This window comes from Serinus canaria, chromosome 15, assembly GCF_022539315.1.
Source record: "Serinus canaria isolate serCan28SL12 chromosome 15, serCan2020, whole genome shotgun sequence".
NCBI lineage: Eukaryota > Metazoa > Chordata > Aves > Passeriformes > Fringillidae > Serinus > Serinus canaria.
In genome coordinates this window covers 5,937,869-5,957,976 of record NC_066329.1, presented here as the reverse complement: position 1 = coordinate 5,957,976, position 20,108 = coordinate 5,937,869, and the positions used below count along the sequence as shown (strand labels likewise).

The window sequence follows — 20,108 nt, the reverse complement described above, 5'->3', positions numbered from 1 at the left end:
CCCGCGCCCGGAGCGGTCGCACCGGCCAGCGCCACCCCGCGCCCTCCGGGCCGCACTGCAGCCGCTGCCGGAACGCACAGCTCCACCGGGTATGGAATTGTCACCGCGTCCTCATGGATATTTTTAAACCTAATAATATAATAACTAAGAATTATAAACATTTAAACTGCCTCACGTTCTAAGCGCTGGATTGGCTCTGATCGCACCCATCAGGACGTTACACACTTGTGGAATTCTGCATGCATGTCCTTGCAGCTAAGCACTGAAGGCCTGGGGGGAGCCTTTACCCGAGCACCATACTGTGAAAAACAAGATTTTGTAAATTCATTATTTTCAAATGAAGAGCATTAAACCCCAAATTTACATTTAATCAGTAAAATGAATAACGAACTTCTAAAAGACAACTCAATAGGGAACCTTTCAATTGCATAAAATATAGGGAGATAAGGAAATTTCTCAGTAGTTCTGTGAAAACTTTAAAAACAACCCAAGTTGAAATTAAAACACTACTACAATCCCAGTTAATTCCCAGACCTCTGTGAAAATAAAACCATGCCACAAAGCCTTTGAGAGCAATTTTTATTAGGGTAGCAGAATGGACTTGCAGAAAGCCTATACCAGTACTCCTGGGTGTAGTTTCACCAGTGTGCTGCTTTCATTGTGGATGTTCAACTGCACATTTAAAATTCAGCATGGCTTAGGGAACCAGAGAGAACAAGAGCTTGATTTCCTGAGTTATCCTAGGACTTCGCACTTGGATTTCTCATCCTCAGCCTTCAGCCACACGGGTGCCAGATCCCTTTGTTCAGAGGCTGCCCCAGACACGCGCCAGCACTTTGTTTACACTTTGTCTCACAGTTTAGCAATTGGACTATGAAGAACACACCAAGAGAACTGATAGCGAGATCTGTCTTCGTGTGAGCTCTGCAGCTGGAGGGGAGCGGCTGGTGCGGCTCAGCCGGAGCTCCTGCGGGCTCGCAGCCCTTCCGTCCCTTCCGCAGCATCCGGTCACAGCCAGGCAGACGGGCGCAGTCTTTGACCTGAGAGGCTTTACAACCACAGAGTAACTATTGAGTAGCAACGAGGGCAGCAAACTAGTGCTACAGATTTGTTCCAAATAAAATTTAGAGAATGGTAAGTTTCCATGCCAACAGACATGATCAAAGGTACAGTGACTCAGGTGATGCAGAAGTTACACACTTCAGTTTGACAGATAATTTGGCATTATTTTATTATGAATCTGAGTGAGCGTGAACGAAACAAAATCAGTACCAACTTTCTGCAAATGAAGACACAAAGATGTGAAAATTTGGTAATAGTGCTCTCACAAGCCTGAAAACACTTAGGAAATGCGAGTTTCCGTAAATAAGGTGAATGTGGTTTAACTTTATTTACCTGCCAAAGAATCTGTCTAAGAACACTTAAACATAAAATTTCTTAGCTCCCTAACTCATAAAAAAATTTACTTTCAACAGAGGTGAGGTACTGGGCTGTCATTGTTTACACTAAATTGGAAATGAAAGCCAGAGGAGAGGGACGAATAAGGAAATAGCAAATACACAAGAAGTTAAAACCAAGAGCGATCTACTGCTTGACACACTAGTTCTGAAAGGTTGCAAAGGCAGAGGCTGTATTAAAACTGAATTTAGGAGTACAGGCAACCACCTAGGTGTCAGGGTTATTTCAACTCAGCTTCCTGCACATCGAAACGATATGTGCTCCCAGATACCGATGGATTTCTGGAAATAATCCATTCACTCAGTAGCAGACCCCAGCTGCAGAAGGGGAGACAGCAGGTTGACTGTGTGGCAGTTTGACTGTGGAGCTAGGATCACGCTCTGGGCTGGGGAGGAAAGGCAGCAGAAGCAGCAGAGACAGGCAAAGGATGCTCAGCTCTGAAGGGAAAGGCTCCCTCTCCTTTCCTTCAGCATGCGCAGGAGTGCCCCGGGGCAGCCGCAGGACGGCTCTCCCTGACAAAGCTGATGAACTGCACTGACACTGAACACTCACTAAAGGCCCTGCCCCGTGTGCTGAACACAGCAGCAGCAGCAGCCAAGCACACTCTGTTATTGCTCAGGCCTGGCCTCGCAGCCGTGCTGGGGCTGGGAGCAGCTCAAGGGCCCTCCCACAAACACAGATGCTCCTGACGCATTCTGAGGGAAAATGTTCAGAGAGGACAGCGGTGCTGTCAGATTTAGTTCTTGAGTTCAAAATTAACGTTTCCAAAATAATGATTTTAAATTCAAAAGACAGTTTGTCTCTTGGTCCCCAGTTTCTGGAACTCTCCTGGATTGGTTGCAATGTTGTTCTGTGCATGTTTCCTACTACTCTGCATAGATATTAAAGACAGAAGTGAAGGAAGTTTGCAATCACATTCTACTACTTGTTTGCTACAGATTTTTTTCCCAAAGTTTTCCAAGAGCAGAACTTAAGCCATATTCTAATTCAATGATGCACACAAAAACTCGGGTGTCCCCGTTTAATAAACACTGGCCAGATTTACATCAGACCCAGACATTATTTCTGATTGGTTTTGTGGGTTGGAATTTGTTTATTATGTTACAAGCTGAAGTTCGGGGGAACTTGCAACAAGTCCCACAAAGCACAGTGCAACATTTAGAAAGAAAAGTAAATGAAACTGCCAAACAATCATTTTCTGCCGGAACTGGGATATTTTTCCTAAGACATTACTTTGAGGAGGGGGTTAAAATTCAATGAATGAACTCAAGATAGTAGGAACTGCAAGGAAAAATAAGAAATGACAGCCACAACCTTTTCAATTTAAGGGCAGAATATAAGTCTAAGATATTTTTGATAAATTCTGACAGAAAAAAGAAAACAGCATACTTTAAAGTATATTGAAGCAGTGATTTTTAAACAAAGAAAGCAGAACTAGAACATCTTAAATTTTAATCCTTTCTTTACAGGTTACCTAGCCCACTTTTGATTAAGAAAACTGTAGAAAGTTAGTAACAGCCACAAGTTCACACCGAAAGGTGGCACTTGTCAATTTTCCATAGAGTCCTGCTTTACGGGGTGTCTCAAATGCACTGCTCCGATCTTCTATCATAGGTTGCTGACAGCACTTGTGTCAGATTTTAGTCCACTGGTCGCTTTTCACCATATTTCTTTGTAAACTCTTCAGCGTTCTTACAGAATTTTTTACGGTCCTTAGAGTATTCTTCAGCTAGGTCAGCCCGGAGGGGGTGCTCGGGCTGTGGATCATTCACCAGTGCTATGAGGGACTGGATTACTGTCAAAAGAAGTATAAATACCGTCAGAGACTTAGATGGGTAATTTTTCAAAATCAAAATGTAAGCAAAATTCCCCTGTAAGGAAAGAGCTTTAACTGCATTTAAATACATCCCCATAAATCTCGGGCCTTTTCAAGTGCAGGGCGTGAGTAAGCTGCAGTGATATGCCAAGATTTAGCTCAATGACCATGAATGAACACCAGAAAATCGTATTTGTAAACAAAATCAACATGAATAGAGACCAAAGTGCACTACAAATGATTTCCCATGGAACTGGCATCCCATCTAAAATCCTCTCCTATGGCTGAGAATGAATCGAAGTCCTCAGGTTCACTGAAGGGATTTGGTGAAGATGGAATTTGCACCATGAAGCATTTCCCAACACCTATCACAGGAACGCAGCTGTGACTGACCCTCTGCTGGAAACCCTTTTTTCCAACTTTATTTCCCTGTGATTCTTACACCTATGAACAGCAGGCATGTCTGTCCTTTACTCTCAACTTCCCAGGACAACCACCAGTAGAGATGTACCAGGCAAACAACAGGGTGAGAGTGGCAAGGTGCTCACAGCAATGTCACCAATGCTCCTGTTGCTTTCCGAAGAAAAGTCACTCTCCAGGAAATGGAAGTGCACCTGACATTTACACAGTGAACCTCACACCCCACAGTGCCATTTACTGCTATATTTTTCTCTGGGCGGGAATGCAAGTTCATACAATGATGGTCACTCCAGCAGATGCTGGAACACCAGCGTGGCTTTGTTTGGGGCACTGATCTCAGTCTTTTCCACCCATGAACAAACCTCAAAACAAATACTCAAAGCCACGCTCAAATCTGATATTTGTCTCTAAACTGCTAAACAGAAGCATTTCTTACCACAAATCCAAATGTAAACAGCAACAAACTAAGGAATGTAGAATTGATACCAGCTTCCTTCACAGTAACTCACCAGTCCTGGCCTTACAACAACTGACATCACATTGCTGAAAGCAGCAGAAACATTGAGTGGCAATCCCTTCTCACTGAGCAAAGCATGCAAAAACACTACAGAGAAAAATGTGTGTTCAATAACCTTAGTAACAGTAACAAGCCAGAAAAAACAGTCCTGACAGAACAGGAGCTGCCTCAATAGCCACAGAGTTTGAAAACTATCCTGCCAGTAACAGTTGTTTTTAATATTAAGCATAAATTAACAAAAAGTGCAGCAGTAAGATGCACATTTAGCATGTGAAAGGTAAGTTAGTGATTTATGATGAACTTAATTGCTTCACTTTTTTGACACCTGCGTGAGCAAAACCAATCACTGATACTGTACTAATGATGTCACATGATTTCATTGAGAAAAGCTAGGAGTGATTTTTCAGTGAAGAAGAAATCTAAAGGAGAAGGAACAGACATTTAAGCAGGGTTTTAGTAACACTGTCACAGGTTCATACAGCCATGTAGTAACAACAGATGTTGACATTTAAAACAGCTTGAAGAAAGAGTTAAGACAAACAAAAAACCACAACACAGCAGACCATGAGAGAGAGATTTGCACTATTTTGATAGCTAGGGTCAGTTCCAAAATCTGATTTTAGCACACCTTTTATTCAGTCTCTCAGATAAAAAGGGAATTGCTACTTCTCAGGGAGACACTGACTATTTTCTGCATGCAAACAATTGTTTCAGTAGTTCCAGCTAATGACAGCTTGTTTTTCAAGCTGGGTAGAGACATGTAAGTCCTTTAGTTAACTAGCAAAGGCTGATAGCACCAAGACAGCTGCTCAGGTATGGAACAGAACAGAAACCTTCCACATGTTCTTTCCATCTCCTCTCTCCTAAGGGCCTTTGTCCTGTAAAATCAGGGATAAATCTACAACGAATCTAAGATCTCACAGTCCTATTTGACAAGTTCTTTCTGCTGCCACCTCCATTTTCACCAACATTCAGCTGCTTAACCTCTTCTAAAACAACTGCAATTTTCCTGTGTTGTCTTTGGGCAAGACCACACACCCAGAAGTACTTTTTTAGCACACAGGGGTAAACAGAAAAAAGATCTCTTAAGTACAGCATTGTTTCCTATCAGGAACACAGATCATGTGAAAATAACCATTAAGAAGAGCCTGGAAGGGAGAAGTATTTTCTCTTATGGAACAGGATATTTCAGTGTCACTGAAGCTCTAGCACTGCCCTAAACTGCTACTCATCTGAATTAGTACTCTTTAAAACTAAGCACTTCTTACAAGGATGTTTGCTTTCTATATTTATAATAATAAAAGCTTAATACCCAACTAATCATTACCTGCCAGACAACACAAAGTTCTCACCTCAACAACTCACGCAAGCAACAACAGGAAAAAACCTTACTTACATTACCCTTAAGTCTGCCACAGAAGCTAACAAAACTTTTTTCCTTACAATAGTTAGATTCTTATCAAAGACATTGTACACAGCAAGCTGACAGCAATGATCTTTTAAGAACTACAAGTTAATCCACAGTATCATCTCAGATTTTGTTTATGACTCCCCTGATATTTCAAGCCACATGTTCAAATCACTGAACCACATGGCAGATTATAAAATATACAGAGCCTTGAGGTTTAAGACCTTGTCTTTCAAACATCCAGGAATTTACTGAACACCTTTGGATTCTAAAGTCACTGTTTAAAAAGAAACACAGCATAACCCCCACACAAACTACCAGCAAAATTTTAAAGTATGCTGAGGACACTTCCTTAATAAACTCCTTAGTCATGAAGAGTTTTGTGGTTTCCTGGAGGTGGAAATGCCACTTTGGTGCCAGTACCTCCCATTCCAGTAACAAAATGAGGTTCCACAAGTCATCCTCTGTGCTCAACACATGATTCATGACACAAACCTTACAATGAATATACCCTCAGAGCACTGGGAAACTGACAAGTGAAACATTATTAGCTTTAAATTCAAACACTACAAAGTTTCTCAATACCCAGTTCTTTCTCCACCTGGAGTCCTACCTTGGTCAGTTTTGGTTGCTGGCTTCCAGTTTTCAGCACTAATTACTGGCAGACAAACCTGCCCCTTTTCATCGATGTTAGGGTGATAGATCTTTGTTTTAAATGTAATCTTAGGAGGTTTGAATGGATATTCTGCTGGGAAGTTGATTTCAATTCTGAAGGCTCCTTTATCATATGGAGGATTGTCCTGCAACAAGAAGGCAGAATGTCAAAAATGTGGCGCATGCTAATGGACACAAGCGAAAAGCAGCATCTACAGACTTGGATTTCATTGATCTCTTCAATGACCTCTTTGAAAGGCATTTTCTACCAACACTACTGCCAGGTTTATGTGTCAAGAAACATCAAAACCCATGCGAGAGGCAATCCAAGCTGCACGTTTGCATCCCCCCCGAAAAAAAGCAGGTTGCCATTGTCCTACATTTCTGACATTGCTATGGGTAAGAAAGCATCCAGCTCCATTTACATCCAATTCAAGTCCCTCTCCAGTAAGTAGTTTTATTCTCAGTTTTGTGTTTCAAAAAACATAGTAAAGCCTTTCCAAGACACTAACAGCAAGCCTGACAAGGGAAGTGGGTTTCTGAACAGTTATTTTGTGTGTCTCACAACATGGTGGCATGAACAGCAAAGCAATTTGGTTTGTCAGATCTCCCTAAATGTTTCGAGAATGTTTTTGTGCTGACTACACAAAAATCTGCTGAGCATTCATTGGTACTAAAGATAGATATTCACTGTGTTTGCTGATGAGAACATTCTGAATTTGTATGCAGTTTTAGCACCCACTCTTATCAGATCAGTTTTGAAGGAGCAGGATGAGAGAACTGTAAAGTGAGCAAAGCAGTTCTTCATGCTGAAACAGAAAAAACAATGCCCAGAATTTCACTTAGAAAAACCTGTTAGACTATTGATACTGATGCTTCAGATACTGCACAAGAGAGGCAGAACAAAAATAAACCACTGCTACATTTAAAGCCTATGAAAATACCATTCTTCACTGAAAACAGTAACTATGGAATGAAGCTTTTCCAAATACTCTGAGAACAAGAATCAAAGGATGAGAGTTTCCAGTTGGTGTAAAGTATCATCACACACATTCTTCATTAGCAACCAGACCCTTCCCTGCAATCAATTCCACTCCAGAATTTATCAATACTTGGGGGTGGGGAGTGTTCTATTAAATACTGTCAACAGAAAACAATTAATTTTAGGCTCATCCATGTGAAGAATTTGGTTGTGTGTTTGTAAGAAATACAGCACCGTTTCTCTCAGGGGGAGAAGCAACTAGAACAGCTTTAAAATCACTTTTTACCCAAGCAATCCTAAAGGCTTAGGATGTTGAACTAATAACTTGTGGTGGTGGTGACAACTTAGGCAGTCACTGCCCTCTTCCCCCATAGCTCAGTTATTCTTTCCTCATCATGTGCTGTAAGTTGTGAGGACGTTCAGTGAACTGACACAAGAAGTGATCTGCCTTAAACACATCCATTTTCTTCACTGTGCCTCTTACATGAACAAGGAGCCTGGGCTAGAGTCTTGTTTTTGATGTTGAAATCAAACAAATAGTGTACCTTGGCCACCCACAGGACACAAACCACTTCATTCTACGATTTAGAACAGGAAAAGAAGTTGACCAGCTATCTTCAGTTTGCTTCTCAATTAAATGAACACCCTTAAAAACTAACATTTGTTCTGAGGAACAAAATATGTTACAAACAAGAGCTTTTAAAACTTTACAGCTCACCCTTACATTATCCTTCACAGTAATTCTGTATGAACACTATTAAAAATAATAACCATTATCTTTCACAGCTTCATTAAGCAGCTGACCAAGAAATGCCCAGTTATAGCAGTTAATAATCAGTAACTGGTTAGTCCTACTGAAGTGTTTGTCTTTAAACCCTAAGTAAGAACATTTGCTAAAAAGGTAACAGCATGTGAAGCAAAAAAGAAAAAAGTTTAACTTTCAATAAGCTCTTGTATTGCATTTATAAGCCATCAACCCTGGTACCAAAAATAGCTAAAGAGACACTAACACTAAAATATCTATAGCATAACCTCAGAATAAAAACTTACATTACTCTTTGAACACAAACAACAAATTTGAAATTACTATAGGAAGAGTAATTTCATAACAAGATTCCCCCTTAACTATACCAGCAGGGAATTTGAGGCTATTTCCCCTGTAACAGGACATATTACAAATCAAAAGGCAGGTCTGGAGCACAGTTCACTGCACCAACATTTAAACACTTGTGATGCTGCGAAGCTCTGCAAAACAAACACCACACTCATCCTCAGTCGAGCAGAAACTGTTAAAAATAGCTGCTGTACACCACACATTCCTAATCTTAACAGGAGTAAACAAGTATTTTGTTTGTTTTGTTTTATTAGTCATATTTACCAACCTTATACTGCTTCAAAGTGTTATCAAAGCACTAAACTGTTACACATGAACACAAAGTGACTGATTAAAGGGAATTGCTCCTCAGCTCTGTCAAATTTCAGTGTCAGATCCCACTTGCTTTGTTTGCAGTAGTGTCAGCCACTCCAAGGAATCACTTGCAGGCACGTAAGTAAACAGCCAACTGAGTGTATTCCACAGCATTTAAAGTGTAACCGCCCAGCCATTACCTCAGCCTGTGCCATGGGAGCTCCAGAGCAGCCTCTGACTAACGAGGCAGAGGCACTGCAACAGAGATGTGTCTCAAAGTCTTACTCATATAATAAAAAGACAGACTTATACTGGCTGGGGAGGCTTTTTGGCACCACCCACAGAAAACCACAACTGCTGCCCCCATGGCCCATCCCCTATTGCTGCAGACTAAAAATAGCTCTCAGAACCAAGGCAGCCATTTCCCACTGCTATGGGCCACAGCTGTGGGAAATACTAGAGGTGAAAATCCAAGTGACTTTCAACCAAGAAATCAACACATCACATTTTCTGTTTTCCCCTTAGGAAAAAATGCCTCTCTATTTGACTAATAAAATGGTTATCTACTTCAATCAAACATGCCCTAAGAAAACTGTAGTGCTTTTAAAAGAAATTAAGTAAAATAAGTTTATTTTGGCACTAACTAATGCTTAAACAAGGATACTATTTTCTTTTAAAGAGCTCACTTCAGAAAACCCAAACCTTTTCCTTGCATTGAATTTTTCCCAATACTCAGTGTTATCCTAGTAATAAACCTAGTAAATAATAAAAAAAACAAAAACAAAACCATATTAAGGAGTAAAAGTATTTCATACATCCTTTCTTTTTCCTATAATCATGTAGATTTTGCACTTTAGGCTTAATGTAAAACCAATCTTCACTGCTTCCCTTTCCAACACCTCTCCCAGCAGCCCAGTAGCCATGTGTCAGCCCAGGCCTACAATAACGAGTTATTTCATGGTCACCAGCAGCACTACTGAGCTCTGGATTTATGAGATACAAATGATCCTCATTTTATTTTAAAGCTCATAAGGAATAGTCTATACTCACAGGAACAATAAGCCCTTGCCAGGTCAATAAATTAGCTTCATCAACCTGGATATTACGGAAGTTTTTCATTCCACATTTGCGAATTTCTTCAAGCTCCTGAAAAGCAAAGCAAAGTGTTAAGCCTAAGTTAATAACTGGATTAAGCAAGATGCTCACATTCATTTTTCAAAATGCTTAAAGGTCAATGTGGCTTTCTTTAATTAGTGGAGTGGCAACCCACACATGTAAGAAATAAAATTTTGCACCTCTAAAAAGTAAAACTCTCTGTAAAACTCTTGTTTTCTGATGTATAAGGAAAACACAAGAATGTCTTGTTATTAACATCATTACAGACACAATGAAGCAGAAGTATTAAAAAGCTACATTTAAAAATGGTTTTCTATTTCAAATGTAAATCAGTGCCTTTGGTAACAGACTATTAACAATACTGTGAGGTGTAGAAATACAATGCATCTTAGGACTTGTGTGAAGGAGAGCAGTGATTTGGAAGAACTATTTCATAACAGTTTTATACAGGGATAAAACCAATGAACGGGCCAATTATTTCAACTGAAAATAAGCAAATTCCTGCATGAACAGCTTAAATTGATCCAAACCTAGAAAAATATCAATCAAGCCTTGTTTAGAGCAGTAACTTGAAAAGATTTAGCTTTCTCTCTGTTTAGTACCTCAAAGCTCACAGTACACATTCGGATTCCTCTCTTTAAAGCTGTATCAGTCTTGAGCAAGGTTATCTTTCTGCAGCAGTCAAACTATTTTTAACCAGTTCATGAACCAGGTAGCACCAAAATAAGTATTTCAGCATTTTTATATTTAAAATGACACATAAGCTCTACTATAGGGACTGCTTCCTGGAGTATTTCATAAGACCTCAAAAGAAACACCTCAAGGTTCCACTTTTACTTCCTCCACAACAATTACAGTCCTTTGTGGTTGAACTCTGCCATTTTATCTTTAAAGAGAATTTAATGAAATATGAATTCAAAAATCATCCACAGCAAAACATAAAAGTTTCCCAGTGCTTTCAAAACTGCAGCACATGCCTGGTGGCTGCATAGGTTAGGAAAAATGTTGCTTATACAGCAGCACTAGGGTGCTCTGACAGTGCTCAGCTCTGCACTGGGTGCAGGTGTCTTGCAAAATTAGGCTGGATATAATTATGATAAACCCACCAATTAAAAGCAAAGACACTACACAACGAAAAACAAACACAATCAGTTTTTCTGCTACTGTCCGTGGTTTGTCTTCCAAAACAGCTCTACAGGTGCTGTCCGTGGTTTGTCTTCCAAAACAGCTCTATGTTCATCTTGGATCAAATCTTCCTGCACTTGACTGGCAGATTTAATACTTGCAGTAACCTCTTGCATAAATTTAGCATCATGATAAAATTCAAACCCAAAGGGAAAACAAGAATTCCAAATGCATGTGAAACAAAAATCACGACAACCAGGTATCGGCAAATGAACATTTATATTCCTACCCACTGCACCTACTAAAGCAAGAGCATACTCTGAACACAAAGTTTAACCCTGGAGGCTTGGATACTGATCTCATGCCTAACACTATCTTCATGACACTGACTTTTTAGTCTAGACCTATGGATTAATCCCCAAATTCCACTGCTGCTCGATTTATGCAATGTCACAGACAGTTTGGGTGGTTTTTTTAAAGAGCTAAGAGGATTATCCTATTTCCTTAGAGCAGGAAAACATACATGCCCCCCCCCCGCCAATAATCCCATGAGTCATATTTATAGGGACAGGGAGCAAACCAAAATATTCCAAAGAAAATAACCTTTATGATTGCAGCTCTAAGAGGTGCTTTACCATCACTCAGAGTGCAAATCCCCACGGTGCCTTACTCTGAGTGCTCCTACACAAAGCAGCAGCTCAGGGAGAGCCGGGCAGGTCCTGCGCTGCCTCTGTCCTGACAGGGGCAGGAACCTGCTCTGAACTGAGTTTGCTGCTCACTCCCATCACATACAGGCCTGTGAAGTCCTGGCAAAGCACTGCCCACAGCATGCAAAAGGAACAAATTCCATTCCATACTAGATGCAACACATCAAACACTGGGAACAACATAAACTAATCAAGTAGTAGGTATTCAAGCATGAATAAACATGCATCATCCCTAGTGCCTTAATTCTAAAAGAAGGCAAGGAAAATGGGTTTAGACTATTTTTTAGTTACTATACTAAAAACATTATGCACATGACAGAAATCTCCCCCATTATGCCCGGAGGGACTGCAGCTTCCAGGAGCTTTTCTCCCAGGTTCAGACAACAGCATTGTACTGCTGCTGGCCCAGAGAACAATTGTCCAGATGCAAAAAAAAAAGAGGACTATGACTCTATATTTCAGGTATGTTATTAAACTAACACAACAAAATAGAAAAGTGTAGCTTCACATTGCTGGAAAATTAAACACCTATATTTTATAGTTAGATTCAGGTTAAAAATTTGGGTGGTGAAGTAAGAAATGCAAGAATCACATACAGAGGTAATTATAAAATGGTAAAACTTTGCATGTCATCAATGAAAAGTTAAAATAAATATGCAAATTTTGCCACTTTTGCCACTTTTTCTCAAGCCCACCATATGAGAGAGGGAATTAAACAGTACAGAGGCACTAAAGAACTAGACAAAAATTATTCAGGCCATCTTCCTCTTTAAATGACATGTGAGGCCTTTGCAGGAAACCACTTCCAAAACCAAAGCTGTGGTAATGACTGGAGTGTGTCAGGCCTGTCCTGTGCCATTCTCCTGCGGGAAGAGCTGACAGCTGTGAGAGGGACAGCCGGGGATAAAGCCGGCAGCAGCTCCGTGCCTCACACGCAGCCAGGGCTGAGGTCAGGGACAATCCAGCCACCTCAGCAGGACATGCACCTGAACCACGGGCTTAGACAGATTGAAATTTGTACTAGAAATTGCTTTTCTTATACTAGGAGTGTTTCAGACTTCGTATGTCACTCCAAATGAATCGACTCCGTGGTGGAGCTCTTTACACACAGCTTTTCCCCCACCACTGTCCCCACAAGGGCAGTGTAACACTCCACAAGCCGCGCCTTCAGGAGTGGTAGGACCTTCACCATTCACAATTTAAGGGTGTGAGGGGAGGTTGTTTTGGTTTTTTTTTTTTCCTTCTGGCAACTGCCAAAACCCATAATAAAGATCTAACTGCCTCAGGGCTATGCAGGCAAACACTGCAGTATACAAGTACTGTTAAAAAAGTGAATGAGCTACTAAATACTTTCAAGCAACACAGATTAAAAGCTAACAATACCTTTAACACGGGTTTGAGCAACTCCAAAGGGACAAAAACTACTTTGAGGTAAAAAGATACAGTCCAGATATTTATTTCAAAGTAACACTTATGAGTCTAGGCAGACAGTAAATAGATTAATTCCTTTTCTTGTCCTCCACCCCTTAATTTTGTCAAGTAACATAATTAAAGGAGCACAGGAGGAGCGTAACTAAAGGTTAGATGACTGCAGTAAGAATTTAAATCAATCTTCATTCCCCACTCCTTTATCAACCTTGCATGTGACCTTGCTGCATTGGTTTATCCACTTGAGAAACTGAAATGTCTGAATGTTCGCGGGGCTCTCTTGAGACATGACGTTTGTAATTTGGAAATGTTCAGACAAAGTGTTATACACAGCACATGAAATGGAGAAAACACTGTTTCAGAGGTGGTACCTGAACTTCAAGCATATAATGCTGAAGGTGGTCATAAAAGTACATACTACTTCTCATATATAACTACTAAAGGTTTAAAATTGTCATTTTCAATACTGTGTAGTCATCTGGGGTGTTCAAATAAAAAATTAGATGTTTTAAAATAAAAAGAAAAGTGGCACCAGCTTAAAATGTAACTAAATCTTTTAAAAAACCTTTAACTGTTTTGTCCACGCATCTTTCAAGTTTTGGGACTTCTCTAAAAACCCAAGCCAGATTGGAAAATGCAGTATAGGCAAATACTTGTGAGAGTGCAATCCCAGAATATGGGAATAAGTGTAGAAGCTCATATTGACTTGAGTAAGTTCTGCATCAAGCCCAGAATACTATTAAATTCACAAATAAAACCAAAGGTCTCCTGAAAGAACCCTAAATCATTATTACAACTTATTTATCTGTTTATGAATACATTCTCTAAAAAATGCCTGTAAGTCAAACAGGCTCCAAAACACTGATCAGGAACTGGCCAGTTTCACTTTCTGGATTAACAGTACAGAGAAGTCTTAAAACACCTTAAAATCTGATTCTACCACACAAAAAATTCCATCACAAATCCAACCAAAAACAGAAATAAAATTTAATTCTTTTAAGAATCAGCAGTAAGTTTCCTCTGCAACATAACAACCCTGCATACTCATGTCTTATTGACTGAGCAATTCTACTTTTTGGAAAAGTATTTTAATTTTATTAAAATCCTTTTGTCAATTCTCAGTTTCAAAAAGTGAAAATGCACCCATATTCTCACTTCTGCCTAAGGACAATCAGACGTTACTCAAAACCATATTTCCCTTGTTACTAAGAACTGAAGTTTGGATCAATTTAGAATTATTTTTCAAGTATCAGAATTGTTTAAAATCCCTTTATTTAGGAGCACTACAGTGTTTACAGGACCACAGCATCCTGGAGATTGCAGGCCACCTACCTGGGTGTGGTGCCATGTTTATGTTTTATCATGGAGGAGTTCAACAGTTGCATAAATGTTTGAGTATGCAACTATGGAAGCGGAGTAAAAACAATAAAATTAAAATAATTGTCAACATATCTCACTTCCTACATGAAGAGTTATTTACTCTTTAAATCTGTTTTCAATTTCTATTGCTAAAGATACTTTTGAACATCTAAAAGCCAGGGAACCAAAGCATGGATCTTACAGACGCCTGAGCTCCATCCCAGGCAGTCACCATGGAAGGGCCCAGCTCCACACCTGGGGCAGCACAGCCTTCTCCAGGAGTACCCAGACACCCTGTGGGAGGTGCAGCTCAGCTCCACACACTACTAGCCCCGCAAGGACTGTGAGTGTCCAGCACCAGAACAGCCTTCCCTCTGCACCTCCTCACTTCCTCTCCACACAGCACTCAGCCATGGATCCAGCATGAGGAATGGCTTCTTTTATGTTAGCAGGTGGCAACTGTGCAAAGCCTTCCCTTGAGGTCCCCGGCACATCTCTGGGAGATCCATGTTCTCCATCACACAGCCTGGAGACAAGTTCCTTTCTATGAGAAAGGGCCATGAAGCCCAGTACCCCTTTCAAAGACAAGCCTTAGATCCTCTCCCAAATATCATCACTCCGTATTTGTGTGTTTTAACCCTGACTGTCCACAACACCACATCCTTGACAAAGCCTGCTTCATCCCACCACTTACATTTCACAAGGAGTCAGGATTCAACAACTGGGACTCTTTGAAAAGATGTAATGGTGGATCACAGATCAAACCTCCACCTCAGTAGTCACTGGAATATGAGTCACTAGCCATGTTTATTTCATGTTTTTGCTACACTAAGTGCACTCCTGGAAGGGCACACCTCCACGGAGCTGCTGTGAATCAGGGGAGAAGACTTCAGTTAGGTGGCACTATTTGATGGGATAAAGCTTGGCAAAAAGAGGCCATAAAAAAGGTCTTTGGCCTAGGGAAGGTGAATTGTTCAAACACACCCTCAGATAACAAGCCAATGTTGTTGTCTTTATAACCTGAATTCATGTTTAAAATTGAATGGTACAAGTACAATGTACCAAAATTTGTAATCCCTGTTTCACACAGAGGTTTGTGAACTGAAGATGCAAATGGCTTCCCCAAATGGAAAAGGACATCAATTCCCACCTGGACAGTGGACACGACTCCCAGTTTTCTACAGGCAGCCAGTGAGCTATTATGGATGTACTGCATCCAGTCTGTTTGAGCCATGGTGATTAATATGAATAACTATGATGCATGACTTGAGTCCAGAAAAAATGCAGTACTTCAAAATGTTGGCAAGACCTTAAGGAAACAGGAATTGCTTAATTTTATATAACTATAAAAGGTTTAAGGTTTAGTCTCATTTATCAAAGACAAGCTTGATTATTTAGCTCAAAGAAAAGACAGTTAAAGCTTATCCTAAATTATTTTAAAGGTAATTGACTGACACAGTGAAAAACCCTATTTCCTTTAATTATAATCACTCATCATTCCAAGACCCTGACACCCCAAAGACTCTTCCCAAGTGCAAAACTTCAACAATGGAAGACTTTAAATCAAAGTGGACCTGTGAATCTGGGACTTTAACAGTGATATTAGGTTTATACACACGTGAGCCTGGACCTTCACATCATGCTGCAGCAATCCCGATGACATCATCCCTACGAGGGCTCTACTTTGTTCCTGCCGAGATGAATGGCAAAGCCAGAGCCTCTTGGGCTGCCTCCACTCCCCAGAGCAGGAAGGGAGCTGCTGATTTAACAGCCTCTGCAAGCTGTGGGACACAGCAGCCCACAGCTCTTCAACTGCATAAAACCCACACAAACATGAACAACCCACAGATGTTAGGCAACAGAAACAAAAGTGAAAATATAAGAGGCAAGTTATCAATGTCTCCTACATTCCCACACCACTCCCTCCGAGAAACAACTGCCACACCAATTTTCAAGAAAATAAGGTCACATTATCAAAACTCCTTTTTAGTGCATTTTAGTGAAAGACTGAAATTCTAATGTTTCAAAAGTATAGTAAAAATTAAGAGGGAGGCTAAAAAGCAAGAGGCACTGAAAACATTAAGAACTATTTTTTCTTGCCTTTGAAATTTGTATTTCCTATTTTAAATTAACAAAAAAAAGGAGAAAATATATATTATTCCTATCAGAGTAGTAGTGATGTGCTTTTGAACAATTAATGTATTATTTCAGAACAGGAAGAAAAACTGCCTTACAAAAACAGTAAACAACCATTTAATTTTATGTCTGAAACTGAGGGAAGCCTTATTTGAGTATAAAGCAACAGACATGGTGATTATGATACTAAAGCTCTGAGAAAATACAGAGCTATCAAAAATGAAGTAAAAAATGAATTCCATCTCACCAGGATCCTTAAGGACAATTAAAGGTTTATACCTACTGATTTTTAATATATATGAATGACACTGCACACAATCTACCAAATATTTCATTTTTAAATGCTCCATAGAATATTTAAATCAACAAAATGAATCTTACAGAAGCACTAATGAGCTATTGGTTTCCTCTAAAATACCCAAGTTATAATGGTTATTCACATATCTGCACATCAAGGAAATGCAACTTCAGGACACGCCATGAACACGTCTGGGCGAAATCCCAGCCCTACTGGGGGTCCATGGCCTTGAAGCCAGCTGTAAAACTGGTATTAAAGAATTAAGTTTAATAGAATTGCCCAAGAATCTGTTAAATCCTAGTGGAGGGGTACTCTGCACCCCACAGGGGCAGGTTTTTAAATAAGGCTGAAATATTTCTCAACATTTACGGGGTCTTTCCCCTCCATATCCCAGGACTGGCCTGTAAAGTCCATTGATTTCCCCACAGGCACTTTGCATGCAAATCTGGATTCTGACACAGTGAACAAATTTTATGCCACTATGTAGTGTGTCCTAGGCAAACCTTTCTGCTTACAGTTTAGGATGTTAACTGTTAATTACATACAGCACATAAAATAAATTTGTGTGCTTTGGGGGCAATGGTTACTATTTTCCTTGTAAGAAGTACCTTCCTCCCCAAAGAAAATAACGAGAAACATAATCCCGAGTGGTATTTAACCATAAACTATATGTGCTCTTGGTAAAAGCCCAGCCGGGGCCGAGTTTCCATTTCCAAGTATCATCCACGGTTCAGAACAAATAAGAGTGAAGACAAAAACATTACCACGTCCGCAGCGAATGAAGAAACTTCTGAACCCAGGTCCATGTTTCTGCGTGATAAACCTCTTACTCATACGAGGAAGAGGTTACTCTCCGAAACAACGAAAATGAAATTATTTCATCCCCGGGCGCCTGGGGACGGTTCCTCACCGGGGCGAGCGCGGGGGAGCGGCGAACCTCCCCCCGCAGAGAGGGAGGGAGGAGAGGGCGCTTCCCCGCCGAGGCCTCCCCAGGCAGGGCCGCCGAGCTCTCCCGCCGCCCCGGGGATGCCCCGGCCCCGGGCGGCGGCGTTTCCTTCCCCCCGTCCCTTCCTCTTTGCTTAGTCACCCTGGAGCCCCCCGAGCGAGGGGGTCGGGGCGGCCCGCGGCGCCCGCCCGGCGCCCCCGCCCAGGCCCGGGCGGCAGCCGGGTCCGCGGGGCGCTGCCGGAGCGCGGAGCGGCGGCGGCGGGGGGGCGGCGCGGCCCCTCACGGCCGCGGCCCGAGTGCCGGCTGCTCCCGCTCCGGCCGCTCGGGCGCGGGACGCCGCCGAGGGGCGTGGAGGAGGCCGCTCCGCCGGAGGGCGGCGGAGGAGGCGGCCCCGCGCTGCCGGAGGGGGCCGGGGCGGAAGGGCGGCCGCGGGAGCCGGGGCCGCCCGCCCGGCGGCCCAGCCCGGCGCTGTTACCTTCATCAGCCTCCTGCTGGCCGCCATCTTGGCTCTGCTGCTGCGCCCCACAATGCATCGCGGCGCGGGCCGGCCGCTAAACCCTGCGCTTCCTGGGGCGGTGCGCGGGCGGGGCGGAGCGGGGCGTGCGCCAGGCCCGGCCCGGCCCGGCCCGGCCCGGCCCGGCCCTTTTCAATCACCAGTCACTGATTTAAAAGTGTTGCTGTGCCTTTTTCTATCTACTGTTTATCCCCCAAATTCGGTACCATCTTCCTCACTGGTGGCTACAACCGCTTGTAGTCACAGGCTTTCCTAAAGAAGCCCACGTTCTTTTCAGAGCCCTTCATAAGTGTTATTTCTTAGTTTCTTCAAACACTCTGAAGGGAGAGGGAAGGGCAATACTCAAGGAGCCATCTGACCACAGAAGCACCCTCAGCTCTGCTGGTCTCAGATGAAACCTCCCTTGGCCTTAGCTGTCCTTGAGCAGCCCAGTCCAGCCTCATCCTGCTCGCAGTGCCCGGCCGCGCTCTGTGACGGAAAAGTGCTGTGGGAGAGGAGCCATCCACCGTCAGCAGCGATTAGTCCTGCCATCTGCCATGTGCTTTTAGCCCTTAGTGCAGCTGCTCCCAGCTCCGATGGTCAGGATCCAGCAGCAGTGCAGGTGTCCTCAGGTATCCAAGACACAGGGCTGGCAGATTTAAGTCACTACATGGACATGGGACATAAGTTACTACATCACATCTAAAACGCCACCAGACATCTGTGTTCAGGTACCTGACTTGATCCCTAAAACCTTCTCCATTGACCCAATGTACTCGGGAATTACTCCAGGACTGCGGGATGTGTGGCCTCAATTCCCCTTTCCCTCACCCTTGTGTTAGTTAATGTCCTCACTTGATCTAACACTTGTTCTACAGAACAAGTCACCAACAAAGTTCTAAGCTCTAAAATAAACTACAGACTTCTACAACCTGAAAAAGCAAATGTGCTTATTACAAGCTTTCAAAAACTTGTAACAAAGCAACAAGTTTTTAATTATGAAGCACAGGATTATAATCTTAAAATTAGTCCTTGAATAAGCTATTTGCTAATCAATATTTACATGAATATAGTGCTTATTGCTACAAAACTCAATCAACATTTGTTAATTAAATAAGCTATACTACACCTATAGGAAACACCTTAATCCTCACCTACTTCACATGCATATTATGAAATAGTTTGTAAATAATTATTAAATATATTTGATGATCATGATAACTTTATTCTATTGGATATGTAAAGATTTTGGATTCATTTTACTCCAGGAAAATGGACTCAGAGGAAGCTGAAAGAGGCAGACCCTTGTGGGGAAGTAGTGGAGAGATGCAAAGAGAGCCTATGCTGACTGGGTAAAGTTACACACGTGCCAGGCAGGCACAGGCTGTGAGAAACCAGAAGCTGCAGAGACTCTCTGAGGATTCTTGATGTGCTGCTGAAGTGGGATGCTGGTGATGAAGATTTAAAAATGCTGACATCTGATAAAAGAGCTAGTTCAGATTCTATGATTGTGAAATGCATAAATACCTAAATCTGATACCATGGTAACTTGGAAGAAGAGTTCTTACAACTGATGATCCAGATGTCTACAAATATGAAAAACAAGCTGCTCCAGATACTATCCTGATTTCTTTATTTGCCAAAACTCTATTTATATCTTCAGCTCATCTTTATTTGACTGCATAGTTTTCCAAGACTACCATATGTCTTTGCATGTTCTCTATAGATCTTTTCCCCCAAAATACAATTACGCTGACCCTCTTCTATACCTGCATTGAGACACAGAGCCACCATACACCAGAGAGTATTTGAAGCACCACGGGGAATTCTGAAATTA

At 41.8% G+C, this 20,108-nt stretch overlaps 1 protein-coding gene across 2 annotated transcripts; it reads right to left on the bottom strand.

Moving 5' to 3' along the window:
- Positions 1-562: 562 nt before the first annotated feature.
- Positions 563-18,379, bottom strand: UBE2L3 (ubiquitin conjugating enzyme E2 L3). Of its 2 annotated transcripts, none has more exons than XM_030232500.2 (4): positions 18,254-18,379; positions 9,714-9,809; positions 6,233-6,419; positions 563-3,253 (listed from the first exon to the last, which is right to left on the bottom strand). In XM_030232500.2, the coding sequence occupies exons 1-4, from the start codon at positions 18,278-18,280 to the stop codon at positions 3,099-3,101; spliced, it is 465 nt and encodes a 154-aa protein (XP_030088360.1). In that variant the 5' UTR covers positions 18,281-18,379; the 3' UTR covers positions 563-3,098. The 2 variants fall into 2 exon arrangements, with proteins under 2 accessions (XP_030088360.1, XP_050836366.1); XM_050980409.1 differs by lacking the exon at positions 18,254-18,379 and adding an exon at positions 17,597-17,889.
- Positions 18,380-20,108: the final 1,729 nt, after the last annotated feature.